Source organism: Belonocnema kinseyi, chromosome 8, assembly GCF_010883055.1.
Source record: "Belonocnema kinseyi isolate 2016_QV_RU_SX_M_011 chromosome 8, B_treatae_v1, whole genome shotgun sequence".
Classification (NCBI taxonomy): domain Eukaryota; kingdom Metazoa; phylum Arthropoda; class Insecta; order Hymenoptera; family Cynipidae; genus Belonocnema; species Belonocnema kinseyi.
In genome coordinates, this window is record NC_046664.1 from 62457249 (window position 1) to 62472762 (window position 15514).

The window sequence follows — 15514 nt, forward strand, 5'->3', positions numbered from 1 at the left end:
ACACACTTTTTGGTGGATTAATTAAAAAAGTTTTAATTCAGCAAAATGTGATTAATTTGCATAGCGCTTAGGAATTAGTATCGATTTTTCCAGTGTTAGATTCCCCGGCTTTTTTCCTAGGATAAGAAATGTTTTGTCTTCAAAATCTGGGAAATGATAGCGAACATGCTAACGGACGTCCCAGCACACTTTTTTTGTGTTTTTTTTTTTCAAACAAATTTTGATATTGCTAACAACGCGTATGTATATTGTGAGGTTATGTGTGTTATAATTCTCCCGAGCGTTACTTCCAAACTACACAATATTTTTGGCCGAAAACTTTGGACTTACAAATAAACATAGTAACTAGTCTCCCGTAACTAACCTTGTTTGCAGACGATCAAAAAAGTTTATTTCATAAATAATTACCAAATTATCCAAAAGGCAGAAACGAAAAACGACGTCACGTCAAAATAATGCACATACGTAAAACTTTTATTTAGCACAATACATTTTTTTGTTATTATCCTTCAAAAAAGAGTCCGGGGACGTCAGTTATGATATCTTATAGCATCTCCGAATTCAGTTTTTAAAAATTTTCATTTTTGTGGAAAGAAAGGCGGCGGAACTGTACCCGATTGACCACACGACGAAGTATCACATGCCCTTAAGGCCATGTAATGAGTGGGTAATTTGACGAAATTCCTACTTTACCGACACTCTATTATTTCATAACTTATTTCTACACAAAGCGCCACATCGAGTTGAAAATTGGGGATAATAAATAAGAAGCACTATGAAAGGTGGGTCTGGTCCTACATTTTAATAATTATGAAAAAAGCAAACAAAAATTATTTACAAAAAAAACTTTTTCATAATTATAAAATTTTAGGACCAGGCCCACCTTTCTTAGTTCTTCTTATTCAGTATCACAAATTTTTAACTCGATGTAGCCCTCGGTGCGAAAATAAGTTAGGAAATAAAACTAGTTTCGGTTAGGTAGCAAGCTGGTCACGTGACCCACTCATCACATGGCCTTAAGCACGATAGCAGGCTAGCGTCGGTCATCGTTTTGTAACCTCAAACAAGACAATTGATCTAATATTTATGAAAGTGATTTGACGTTAAATAAATTTTTCGTATGTCTTTGGTCGATATGTCTTTATAGGAAGTATAGAATATACTTTTTTAACTAAAATTTATTCTTTTTCACTTTCAAAACTAGACAAATAGAAAACACTGTAAAAATAAACGTTGGGACGTTCGGAACTTTGAAATTTGGGGTTAGGCAAGTGAAAATCGTTTGCTTCAAGCGGCTGCACATTACACGAGATGGCTGTAAGATGCATGAAAGTGCAACGTTACGAACTTTTCGACGCCTTATGCGCCATGCTATGAGAGAATCGAGAAAAGGAGAAGTAAAGAATTCCTTATTGCTTTCTCTTATTCCATTTTTATTTCTTCTTCTCCGATTCAAATGGAGGCATGCGTTTGAACTAAAACCTTATGCATCATGTAAGATGCGCTATGCAAACAGTGTGCCAGCAGTAATGCTAACGGACCGCCACTTTTTCAACTGCGCATATACTGAAAAGCGCGGGTCCATTTGAAATATTAAATGCTATTAATAATAATACAGATAAATTGAACTAAATTGAATATTACAAGCGCATACTCTATCATTTTCAATACGCTCGCGCTTTTCAGTACATGCGCAGTTGAAAAAGTCATGGTTCGTTACCATCACTGCTTTGTGCTTCCCACTTGACTTTCGCTCCTTTTTATTTTTTAATAAGTGAATTTTGACTCTAATTTATTACAAGATAAATGATTTTCATCTCTAATATTATTATTTTTGGTGTCTGTTTAGTTTCTTTAAAACTGGTATATTTTAGTTTAATATTGAAGAATAAGTGAATAGTTTAAATGGAACTGGAAAAGAGTCCTTAAAAAAAGTTATGTTAACTAAAATGTATTTTCAGACAAATTAAAGATCTTTGAAGCCTAAAATGTACAGCAATTAGCGAACGTGCTGGAGAATTACATAGATTCAGAGACTATAGAATATTTAGGTGTCTTTTTTAATGCAGAAATTAAAAACAATATAAAAATTTTTTAAGGGGGGCGACCCATGTAACGGCTTCAAAAAATCGATTTTTTTCTTTGCTTAAATGGAACCTTGTCATCTCAAAAACATGCTGTGAAAGTTTCAAAGTCGCAAATACATTCTTTAACCCCTAAAAGGCGCCTCGCACTAGCCTGCCGTTGCTGCCTTTTTTTCAACATGTGACTCTTTAAACGCGTTTTTCTCGGTTTCATATTCTTCATAATTGCCCGGAAGATAACTTAAAAAGTATTTGACCGATTGAGTTCTCCTTGCATATACATATATTTGATTTGATTGCCTTCTGTGTCAACCTCTCTGAACTAGAAATTTTTTTAAAAATAATTATTTTTTAAACAGTTTCGTGCAAATTTTTTGGTGAAAATAAAAAAATTTAAACGGATGCTATTTTGTCAAAAATGATTATTTTTTAACTTTTTTTGGTTCACATAGAAGCTATGAATATAAACTTCAATAAACTTTTTTGTTTTTTCATTTTAGACGATTCTGTAAGAAACTAGAGTGCGGGCAATTTTACATGTCCCAGCTGAACATGTTTAACATCGTCCCTCACAATTAAAAATGCCAATGCTTATTTACGGCTGAAAAAATTTATTTCTCTGTTCAAAAGTGCCCTAATAAACAACATAAGTTTTAGAAAGATTTGTTATATTCTTCATCCCCAAAAATCCCAAAATGTATCCTTATTTTTTAGGTGTTCCATGGGTCGCTCCCCTTAAATCGAACCTACATTTTCAGGTAGCCGGTTATTACGTTTGCACAATTTTCGCATTTATTACATTTAGGGTAGCCTTACCAACTCCTTTAGAAAATATAGTTATTAATTAATTTATAGTCTGTTATTTTTACACAATGAATTACAGTCAAACCTCGTTTATTGCATGATACGTTTATTGCATGATACCTTTATTGCAAACCTCGTTTATTGCAATCCAAGATACTCGTGTATCCGCTATCGCACCTTCCCCAACTCCCACCACTGATGGTCACATGTTCCGTATAGCCAATGACAGCGCGGAAGCGGGAATGTATTGTGAGACCACCTTCCGTATATGTGAAGTGGTGGGGTTCCCTCTCGAGTTGCAATAGACGAGGTGTTTACGTTTCGAAAGAGTAGCAATACACGAGGCTTAAGCGTAGTAGATTTTTACAAATTAACACTAAACCTATCTTGGCTATTTGAATTTATAGAAAACTGCTATAAATTAGCAGATGTGTACTAATTCAGATTTAGGAAGCAGTTCTCCACCTGCATAAAATTTCCCGTCGCCAACCCCTCTACTTCTCTGGATCTGCGCCTATTAGTCCCACGGGACAGTAAGAAAGAGAAAATTACAGGGTGCAAGTCAATATTGACAAAATAGCACGTGGAATATTTTGAAACGAGAGCTATTAATTCGTAAATAGAAATATTATTCCGATTACGTAAGTTCAGAGGGACCGCTCATAATGACCCGGATGCGAAGAGCTCCTCCTAGCCGTGTCGTATTCGTATTCGATTCCAAAGGCTCTTCGAGTAATTTCAAGGTATACCTATAATTCTCGATTATTCAACCCCTTCTTGTCCACACTCCTGATCCTGTTACGAAATCTTTCGAGCTTTGAACCCTGCCGATTTCTATAATCTTCACCAAAGATCAGTTACCAGAGTTCCAACCCTTTGACTACGGTACGTTCTATAATAAATTAAAATCAACCATAGCTGGCCTTCTTTTATATTTGAAATTAGATTTTCAAGGATTTTCAAAGAAATCGCAGCTAAATCTATTTGCTCAGTTTTTTTCCGAATGGGTTTGTTTCCTTGTTAGAATCCAAACACGTGTGTTACCCAGGCGACCGTGTATAAATTACGTAATTTCTTTTTTCTGTAATTTTTAGTTTTTATTTAGGGGCTGAATTGAACAATAAATACATATCTTCAATAAAATAATTGAATAATTAACCAAAACAGATTCATTTTCAACCTAAAAGTGGCATCTTTAACCTAAAAAAGGTCAAATTTCCACCAAAAGAGATGAATTATCTACCACGTAACGATTTTTCACTTAATGAAGAAAAAAAAATTCGTCCAAAATGTTGAAAAAGTCGAAAAAATTAATTTTTCAACAACAACAAAATATTTGGTGAATAAATTAGTTTCATTTTCAACCAAAAAAATTTCTATTAAAAATCAAAACCTGTGGCATTTAACAAAAACAAACTACCATTTTTAAACAAAGTACTGGAACCCGCAACTAAGAAAGAATAACTTTGAATTCGATATTTGTATTTTTAAGCAAGAAAATTGATTTTCAACACAAAAAACTGAATTTTAACAAGATATATCAATTTTCAGCCGAAAAGCCAAATAGTCAAATTTGGAACTAAAAAAGAGATACATTTTTACCAAAAATAGAATCATCAAATTTATGGTTGAAAAAAAATTAATTTTAAACCATCAAGATGAATTTTGAGCGACAAAAAAAGTAATTATTGATTTTTCAAACAAAAAATATATTAATTTTTAAACAGTTGAATTGAATAAAAAAGACGAATTTTCAACAAACAGCTGAATCTTCATCTAAGACAGATTAGTTTTGAACCAAACAATCGCATTTTTAGCCCAAAAGATTGAATTTTGTACAAAAACAGAGGAATTTTCAAACAAATTATATAATTTTTTAACCAAATGCGTGAATTTTCTACCGAATAGTTGAACTTCAAAAACTAAAAAAGAGAAATTTTGCATCAAAATTGAAATAGTTAAATTTTGTATGTAAAAAATTAATTTTGAACATAATATAATTCATTTTCAAAGAAAAAGACGAATTTTTAACTAAATGCATGAATTTACCCAAATAGTGGAATTCTTAACTAAGAAAGATAAATTTTCTACCAAAAATAGAATAGTGGAATTATCAATTAAAAAAAGAAATCAACAAATTAGTTCAATTTAGTGATTCACAATCGCGTCAATATCTTCTTAACCAAGATAGTAATTTTCTACTATGAAAGAAGAATTCTGAGCAAAATACATAAATCAATTTTGAACAATATAATTTTCATTTTCGACTAAAAAGATCAATTTTCAACCACGAAGATTAATTTTCAATATAAAAACAAATATTTTGGAAAATAGTTCAATTTCCTACCAAACTATTGCATTTTTAAGACAAAAAGATGTTTTTTTAGATACAAAACGGAGGAATCTTTAACCCGAAAATATGAAGTTCCAACAATAAAGTTCATTTTCAATCAAGTAGTCATATTTTTAGTTAAATTTTTTTTAGTTTATCCCAAAAAGGTCATTGTTAAAAAAATATATAAAATATCATCTAAAAAGTTGAATTGTGAACCAAGAAGATTATTTTTCTGCCAAAAAAATACCAAACTTCAACAAACGGCATAAATTTCCACATGGAAAAAATTAACTTATATAAAAAAACGAATTTTCAAAAATGCAGTGAAATATTCTACCGCATAGTTGAATTTTTTACCTAATTATAGAACTTTTAAATCAAATAGACGAATTTCCTGTTCAAAAAAGTTGAATTATATCAACTGCAAAACATAAAATTTACAAAAAAGTTGATTTTCAACGAAACAGTTAAATTTCCCGTTTAAAAAATTAAATTCTGCCCTCAAAAGGTATTCCTAAAAAAGGCAATTTAATTTTCAACCAAGGAGATTAATTTTCTACTAAAATTATGAATTTTCAACCAAGAAACTAAAATTTATCCACATAAAAACTTTTTAATGTTAAATTTTGAAAGATATGAGTTCGAAATGTTCAATTTATAACATTTGCATCATTTATAATTATTCACTTTTCCTAATTTAATTCTAGAATCGCTAACTTTGAAAACTGTATTATTTATAATAATTATTCAATTCTGACACTGAAAATAGTGATGTGTTCAAAAAGTACAGTATTATAATTGCAAATTAAAGGCGTTTGAAGTTTAAGTAAAAAAGTATTTTCTTTTATTTGTAATCATGATAGAAGAAATACAAGAAAGAATCACCTTTTATAGTATAAGAAATGTAAACAAATAAAAATGTTACGGTAAACACTTAAATTTAAAAAACGTTGTTCATAATGTACTCCTTTAGGGCTGAATTGAATTTAATTGAAAGATTCTTGGAATTTATTTTTCTGTTCCATTATAGTGTCCGGGTACCACCTGAGAATTTCCAGACCCAATTTGAAATCGTTGCTTAAGTCCTTTTTCAAAAAAATTTATTTTGATTTTTCAAAAATTATAAGATGTGGAATTTGCATAAAAGATTATGGCAAATATTGCTTTACAACTCTTTCTTTTTTATTATTCATTTCTTAGTTTTTTTCATTCTAAATCATGGTGGAAGCCATCATATACTTCTTTCATTATTCAAGATTTCCAAATATATAGTTATATACTAATTCCTTGTATTCTATTTCATCGGTTGAAATTAACTTAAATGCAGAGATTCAGTTTCGGCAATAAATTATTGAATAATACGATGGTATCTATCATATTTAAAAAATTGTTAACTATACAATTAATGTAAGGATTAGAAACAACAAACTTTTAAGCAACGTTTACCATAAGCTTTTGTGCATATTTTATATCTCATAATTTATGAAAAAAAAAATTGCCTTTCATCGAAAGAGACTCAGAAGAATTTTTTAACTTAGTATGAAAACTTTCATGGAGTACCAATTTAACTGCTTCAGCCATACCGTGAATATTAATTGATGATATATAAGGATTCAAATTCCAAGCCATTAAAATTCAAACAGTAAAAATATCAATAAGCTAAAATTTTCTAAATGTAATTCAATTAACTATTGGGTATTCGCAATTGAATGAATCCATCTTTGAACACAAAACTGAAAACGAGATGCAAATTTTGGAAATACATTAGATGATTATTTAAATTCCTAGCACCTCAAAGTTTAAATTCCTCCATATAAAAATTAATCATGAATATAAAAATGATCATTTTGAATTTATATATCTAAAAAAACCAAGTACAGTCAATTGTTTTTAAAAATACACCTTACCCCTGGCAAGAGGCAATTGATTTTACACTTCAGCTCAAACGGTAACTACATCATCTAAATTATCTTTAATAGAAAATCTAACTGAGTATTCTCCTAAAATTTCTAATATTTAATAATTACACAAACATTTGAATCAACTACAAATCAATAAATAAATGTTACTATTTTTTACAAAAAGAAACGCTATAGAGGGCAGCAGGTACCGGCTCGAAGAATCCTACCCTACCTCACTCTGATGGCTAGATGTCGCTACTGTGCCCTACCTACCTGAACGGCCGAATTTGAAGTTCGAATAACGAAGAATAAGAATTTCTGATTTATAACAATTACTTTAATTAGTGAGTAGATCTGATAAGAATCAAATCAATCCTTTTTTCGACCGTTAATGTAAATAAGGGTAAGATTTGTTTTTTGTAGGTCTTACGGTCTTCATTAATTAAAAGAATAATACGAAATGAATGGAAAGTTCGTTTATTAAATTCTGCCTATTCTGACGTTTCGGCTACCACTGCGTGCTACAAAAGGCTTTTATTCTTTTAATTCGTTTATTCTTTTAATTAATGAAGACCGTAATACCTAAAAAAAAAAATCTTACTCTTATGTACATGAACGGTCGAAGAAAGGATTGAATTGTTTCTTATCAAATCTACTCACTAATCAACAAGGTCACTAACGTTCTGGATACTATGGGCTATTTGACTTACATCGCAGAGGAGTACGGTTATACCACGAGGAAACACATCGGAAATTGGATTAACACCAGTAGAAGATTGGTTATTCTTAAGGAACAACGTACGTTCTTAATTAAATGAAGAAACAATGCCTTGGTTCCGGCACACATACAGAATTGTATGAACGACCCCGGTAATAAACGTTGAATTCAGAAAAATTAAGAATTTGTATTCCTATGAATACGCGATTTTTCCTCCGTCTAAAAATCCCTCAACGGGAACAGAAAAAGTGCAAATCCTATTCCTCTCAATCGACTTAGTAAAATTTAACGAAAGCATTTATTTAGCCTATTTTTCATTATTGAAACTTTTTATAACTTATAAATTCGAAAAATATTCAAATTTATATTTATTTATATTTTAATAATTTATTTAAACGTCTTAAAAGATGCAACAAAGAAATCTATTCAAATGTGTGAATTTAAATAATTTTAACTCTAAAGAGGCAGAGTTGGATTGGTGAGAATTAAAATTTCAGAACTTACATTCCGCATAAAGGAATTAACACAACTTATTACACATATTTTGTGAACTAATTAGAAGGAATTAAATCAAATAAAAATATGACTACTTCTGAGGAATAAAAAATATCTCTGTGAGGTTCGTTATCGGTACAATTAGAAGCAATTAAATATATTGAAAACACGTTCTCTTTGGGAGAATAGAAAACAGTGTGGCGGTCGCTATGGAAATAGAAGTGACTAAGTTTAGGAGGTATATTATTCTTATTGTAGCATTTTAGACAGGTGGAAAAATCGCGCATTCAAAATAATAGAATAACCTTTACTTTTGCGCTGAAATCTGAAAATATTAATTTTTCTCTTTTCTACGCTTATTACCGGGAGTATGATTTATATAATTTACATCAAATTTTAATTCCAAAATTTCATGATACCAAAATCAATTTTCAAACAAAGTGCTTAAAAATTGAAATTGAAAACACAGTAAAAGAGATTAAAAGAATGGGTAATTTCTCGAATTATTTAAAATATCGAATAGAAAGACTCATAAATGATGGATCGATTAATAGGTTCCTTGAGTCACAAGAATTGAGTTTCAGTAACCTAAAGTATTAAAAAAGACAGAAATGTATTAAGAAGTACAATTTATTGCAAAACAGGTTTTTAACACGGACATATCTATGTAGAGAATTCAAATTTAAAAAATTCTTCAAAAATATCTCAAATGTCGAAATCCCGGATGAGGAAGCTGAAACCTTAGCACTGGGTGACAAATTTGGTGTTCCTTTCAAGTCCAATAAGTTACCTATTAATAACACAGTTGCTGGTATAGAAAATTGTTTAAAAAATGTAGAGCATGAAGATCAGAAACTTAGCATCAGAAAGGCAGTTATTCAACTAATCTCAAATCATAATCGAAATAATAACTTTAAGAACCTTGAGAAATCTTTTGACCTTGTTCATAATTTTTAAAAGGCTAATAAAGATTTGGTTTTTTTAAATGCAGATAAAGGCCACATAATGGTAGCAGCTAATAGAGAAAATTGAAATAAGACTGTGGAAAACATGCTACACAATGATAATTTGCATAAAAAGATAAAAACCAGTATTGTTCCAACAGCAGAAGATAAATGTAATGATATAGCTATTCGATGGGAGAAAAAAAGATTAATAAATGAACAAACGGCATATAAATTAAAAACACATAATAGTTCATAATTGTTTCCACAATTGGTTCTCCTCCTTATAACTTAGTCAAATACATTTCTAATGTTTTAAAATCAGTTTCAGGTAACACAGAATCATTTGTTAAAAATAGTTGGGATTTAAAGGACACTTTAAATAAAATTAAAGTTCCTTCAGCACATTCCTTAGTTTCATTGGACGTTGTTTCAATGTTTGATAACATTCCATTAGATCTAGTGTTGGACTGTATCGAAGAAAAACCAATACAAAATAAAAATTTAACTAAAATAACAAAAAATTAATTTTTAGTCGCTACTAGAACTGTTTTCAATAACATGGTTTTCTATTTTAATGGAAAATATTATAGACAATTAAATGATTGCCCTATGGGTTCACCAATGTCTCCTATTGTTTCAAATTTGGTTCTAGAAGATGTTGAAACCAGAGCTTTTAAAAAAGTTGAATTATAAACCTATTTTATATAAAAGGTATATGCATAATGTTTTATCTATTGTTCCTACTGAGGGAGTTGTTAATTTCTTAAATGCTATTTAATAGTATTGAAAATTCCAAACAGTTTACGTTTGAACTTGAAAATAATAATTCAATAAATTACCTTGATTTACAAATTATAAAAACAACTGAAGGTAAATTAATTACCAATTGGTTAAAAAAAGCGACATGGTCTGGTAGATATCTTAATTTTAATTCCCATCATTTATATTGTCAGAAGGTCGGCCTAATAAAAGGTTTAATCGATAGATGCATAAAAATTGAGTGATATTAGCTTCAGGAAAGAACATTTGTATCAAATTAAAATTACTTTAATTCAAAATAATTATCCGCTTCCTTTGGTAAACAATATTATTCGAGAGCGAATTCATGAAATCTACAAGACTTCCAGTAAGAAAAATAGCTGGGTTGACACGTACAAAAAATCGGATTTAGAAGTTACGTTACCGTATGTTCGAGGACTCTCTGAAAGGATACGAAGATCGTTAAAAAAATCATCATAAATTTTTACTTCAGTAATCAAAACTCTCTTAAACCATTACTTTTATTTTGATTTTAACAATTTTAAAATTCTTGCTAGGGAAAAAATACATATAAAAGACGCATAATAAAATCCATTTTTATAAACAAATATCACAATATTTCGGTTAACTTACAGACAGAAATCATGAATGTCAACAAAATATATAAAAGTTTTATAAAATAAACAAAACCAAGTTAAAATTCCAGTGGCTTTGACGCACTTTCCTCATTCGAGGTTCCTTTAAAATTACGCCTTCATTCTGTATTCATGAATTTACCACCTTAATGTATGTCTCTTGTCTGCTAAACTATATGTTCGTCGTTGTCCAAAAACATCGTAAGGATTTCCATTAATTAAGATGTATTTTTTTATTTAAAAAACCTCTACAATTTCTATGAGGCTTTTATATTACATGTTTTTGTTACATTTTAACTTAATTTGGTGTCACACGTCATTATTATTTTAAAAAATTGACATGAACTATTGACAGATGTTTCACTCCAAAATTATTATTCTTGGTTTTTTACAAGATAAAAAGCACAGGTAGTTTTCATTTCTTTTACTTTAAAAAAAATCAATTTATGCGTAATTCTATGTAAGAAAAGATCGTTATTTATATAATGTTTATTTAGATTCTTTGAAAAAGGCACGCAGTGGTAGCCGAAATGTCAGAATAGACAGAATTTAATACACGAACTTTCCATTCATTTCGTTTTATTCTTTTAATTAATGAAGACCGTGAGACCTACAAAAAACAAATCTTACTCTATCTATCTATTAAATCTTACTTCATTTAAAACTTTAATTATTCGCGTCATTCACACGGTTAAATATAAGTTACATATTTGCAAAAATATATTTATATATAAATAAAAAAAAACAAAGCAAAAGTTTTACTATCTAAATATTAACATTTTGTATTTTAAAGTATCTAAATTTGAATTTACCGCCAATTTATGAAAAACAAGATATTGCAGGTGTATTGGGGGAAATTTCTAAGATGGCTGTACGCCGAGGGTGAAGCAATGATGCCAAATGCATGGAAGAAGGTGGTGAAGCACTTTATAACAAAGTTGAATTTTTTTAATTTTGCAGTTCTGAATTAATGTCGATATGTCTTCTCGATTCTGATGTGTAATTTCGTTCAATTTCAATATCTGCGGCGTTTTGGAGCAGAGAAAATTGGATTTATTTTCATGAAAAATGAAAATGGACATTTTTTCAATATCGAGAAAAGACACGAAGAAAGACAAAGGAGCGAAGTTCCACTTGAATAATTTTTTAAAAAGTTTGTAAGCACTTTTCTGTCTTTTTTCCTAAAAAAGAATCCAATTTTCTCTCTGCAAGTCACTGGCACAAGATAAACTATTTTGGGATAAATTTGTTTAAATTAGTTATTATTATTTATAACTTTTTCTCCTCTAGGAAACCTAAATAGTAGCGGTTGTTTTCTAAAAATTTTCAATGTTTGACAACTTAACGCACAGATAGACGTAACAATTATCAGAATTTCACAAACATAGTTTTTTAAACAAATTATTATTGTTTATAATTATCTTTGCCTAATAGCCCCCATAACCAAGTTGTACATTTAAAAAAAAACCGTAACTTTGTAGCATTATTCTAAGAGAATATTATTATAAAAATATAATACATTGTTCAAATGTTCATTTAAAAACTTAATTATCGATAGAAAGTAGTAATTTATGTATTAGGAACAATTTTTTGTTTTTTTTTTTAAGCCAAGAAAATCATAACTAGCGTCATAAACTCGCAAACCCCAATTTTTTACTTATGGGTTTTTCACTTATGGGGTATTCTATAGCTCATTGTGGTGAGAAACGGTATGGTTCGACTCGATTCACCCAATATTCTCAAATTTACAAAAATGTATTTTTTTCTAATAGGAAATACGAACTTTTAAAAGCATATAGGGCTTTCGAAACCAAAAAAATTTGTTTTTCAAAAAAAGCATTTATTTTCTTGTCAATTCGAATAATTTTAGGGGCGATATGTTTGAAAATTTGAAGAAAAAAACCTCCGATGCATTTTTGGACCACCCAAATACACATTCTGTCCGATTTGAATTTAATTCCATCTGGATTTTTTTCTGAGAGCTATTCAATTAAATAATAAAATCGTTAATTTTTTGTAACGAATTTATTATTTAATAGATCGGGTTTTAAAATTAAAAAACAGTATCCAAACACACTTTTGGTAAAAATTCTTTCCTTTCCAAGATCATAAAAAATAAAGTTTTGTCCCGTGGAATTGTCCCATAGCGCCCTCAGCGTGCGGCCATCTTACCAGTTACATCTCTACTTCATTAGGTATTTCATGATAAGTGGGGGAAATCTAAAATGTCTGCACGCCGAAGGCCAAACAACAACAGAGATATTATTATCTTTGACAAGAATACCAATTGCAGAGTGTGAAACTCTATTCTTTTAATGATATTTAAAAAAATGTTTCTTCACCGTAAGTTACTTTTAATATTATTGTTTATTTTTCAAATGCTTTTCAGTTGAATGATAAAATCGGTAGCTTTGTATTGAACTATTTTATTATGCAATTGAACAGTTTTCGAAAAATAAAAAATAATTTTCCAAGACACTTATGGTGAAAAATTATTCCTTTCCAGGTTATTAAGAAAATAGTTTGGTCTCATACGATTAGTACGATGGTACCTTTTGACGAAGACTTGTTTTGAGTTAATCGTTGAATTATTTGACACATTGAGTTTATATCTAAGTTATTAACCAATCAAATTTGCCATATACCAACAAAATAGTTAGAAATGATTCCTATGAAAATTATTAATTCCACAAATAATTCAAAACAGGTCTCCGTGAAAAAGTACACTTATTGCATCGCCCCCAGCGTGTGGCCATATTGTCAGTTACGTCATCACTTGATGCTAAGGATACTAAGTTAAAATTTTAGGTTATATTACTTAGTTATATTACCGAGAATATAACTGTAACGGCATGCGCCGTTTTCTGAACTAAAATTCCAGGGCGCTAAGACCTTTTTACCGAATACTATGCGAACTAGTAAATTCTCTGGTTTGAAGATTCAAATAGCTTGAAAAAATGTTAAAACACATAAGAAATGAGCAAATGTTTAAATTACTAAATATCAATTATGAATATTAGTTCAACGATAAAATAACTGCGAAAAGAACAAATTAATCATAAGCAATGTGTGGAACTTTATCGTCGTTTCGTATTCGTTATATTGCCAAACGATTTCAAATTTCAAGGTGAATCCAAGGTTGTGAGTATGAGTCACTGAGCTATTTTTAGCATCAGTAATGGTGTCTGGCGCCAGCTAGACGCTACAAAAAGCGAACTTTGAACTTTCGGACAGGAAACTCTCACTCAAACTCGAGAGGCGTATATCCGGCTGGATGTGGACTTTTGACCCTTGTCCTTGAACTGTCACTCAAGCTAATTTCTTACTTCCGGTGGGATGAGCAAAGAGATAGACAATTTTCACGATAGGCAATTCGACAATATAATCGTGTGACATTAGAAATGCGATTGGTTCAGTGTTAAAAGTAGGCATAAGTCCCTCCCAAAATGATACTTATAAAAATAGGCGCAGAGCACGAAAACGTCAGAATTTGCATTTCGGCGCGCTCTTTCAACCCTTAAACCTGCGACACTTGTCTTGCGAATATTTTAACAGTTTCGGACTTAGAAAATCTTTTAAGCATTTCTGAGGCAACCTAACCTCAATTTTCGACTACGAAGTGTGAGTGTGCGATCGGCTCTGTCGATAATACAGAGTGCTAAGACTACCTGTGCGCGATTAAGACGAATAATTAATATTTAATCATTATATCTCGTCAAAGCGTTTTCTGCTAATCAATTTGAGCCGTTTCAAATTTGCTGAGTCTATCGCGAACTTCATTATATTATAATAACACAGGCCGACAAAATTTGACAAAAGTCAAAAGCCAGAAAGCAGACCAAACATTTCCGAAGGATTTTGATGCGCTGCATCCGAATCCGAACTCAAAATTGCTCCTGTACGTCAGGTTTTCAAGATATCCTAACCTAAAAGTGCAAAAACGCGTTTTTTATCTGTTTTTGAGGTTATGTAACTGTACAAGAAAAATGTTTAGCACAAAGCTATATGGAATTTGAAAGTACTAATCTTCCCTTTTCAAACCTACTTGGATTTATTAGGATACTTTATTTTTCACCAAAATATTGTAATTTAAAATTTTTTATTTTAGCGTTTCAACCCATTAACGCTGAGGTGTCCAGATTTATACAACGCATTCTCTATTGCTGACGTTACGATATTTTTTCTTCAAAATATTATCTCAGGGGTTTTCGAGGGTTCCCTTTCTATTGCCGGTGTCAGTTTTTTGTTATAACCCCTAGAAGATCCAATATGACGGCCACAATTTAGGGCTTTAAAAAATAACAAAGGATCCTGCACAAAATACCAACAAAAAAGCGTACAGTCGTTTGGAACTAAACTTTGCGCATTGATAAAATAATTAGAAATATGGAACCCGTGTCTTTTCATTTCTACGGAAGCCGTTTCCTAGGGGTAGAAACCACCCCTAACAAGCCACAAGCATGCTAACCCACCTGACTCTGAGAACAATAAGTTTAGTCGCATATATTTCTTTGAATAATAAAGTTCCATGCCGCAAGTGAGTTAACCCACATATCTGCTAATCCACCTAAACCCAGAAGTCACCCCTACCAAATCATAAGCAGGCTAACCCACCTAAACCTAGGAGCAGCGAATTTAGTCGTTGACATTTCGTGAAATAATTGAATTCCACACTACAAGTGGGTTAACCTTGAAATGAAATTTTTCAGTTTAGCGTATTAACCCATTAACACCGAGATGGTACGAGGGTAGTTCAATAAGTCCTTAGAATGAAGTATAAAAACAATTTTTTTTGGGTAAATTTTTTTTTATTTTTCAACATAATCTCCTTGGAGC

The 15514-nt window shown here is 30.6% G+C and overlaps 1 protein-coding gene across 1 annotated transcript in view; it reads left to right on the top strand.

Annotated features, from left to right (window-relative positions):
- The first annotated feature begins 7816 nt into the window (after nt 1-7816).
- Nucleotides 7817-15514, top strand: part of LOC117178515 (VID27-like protein) — a 28387-nt gene continuing 20689 nt past the window's right edge. Inside the window, exon 1 of the mRNA XM_033369943.1 lies at nt 7817-7922. Coding sequence (XP_033225834.1) covers nt 7817-7922 — 106 coding nt within the window. The remainder of the gene's footprint in view (nt 7923-15514) is intronic.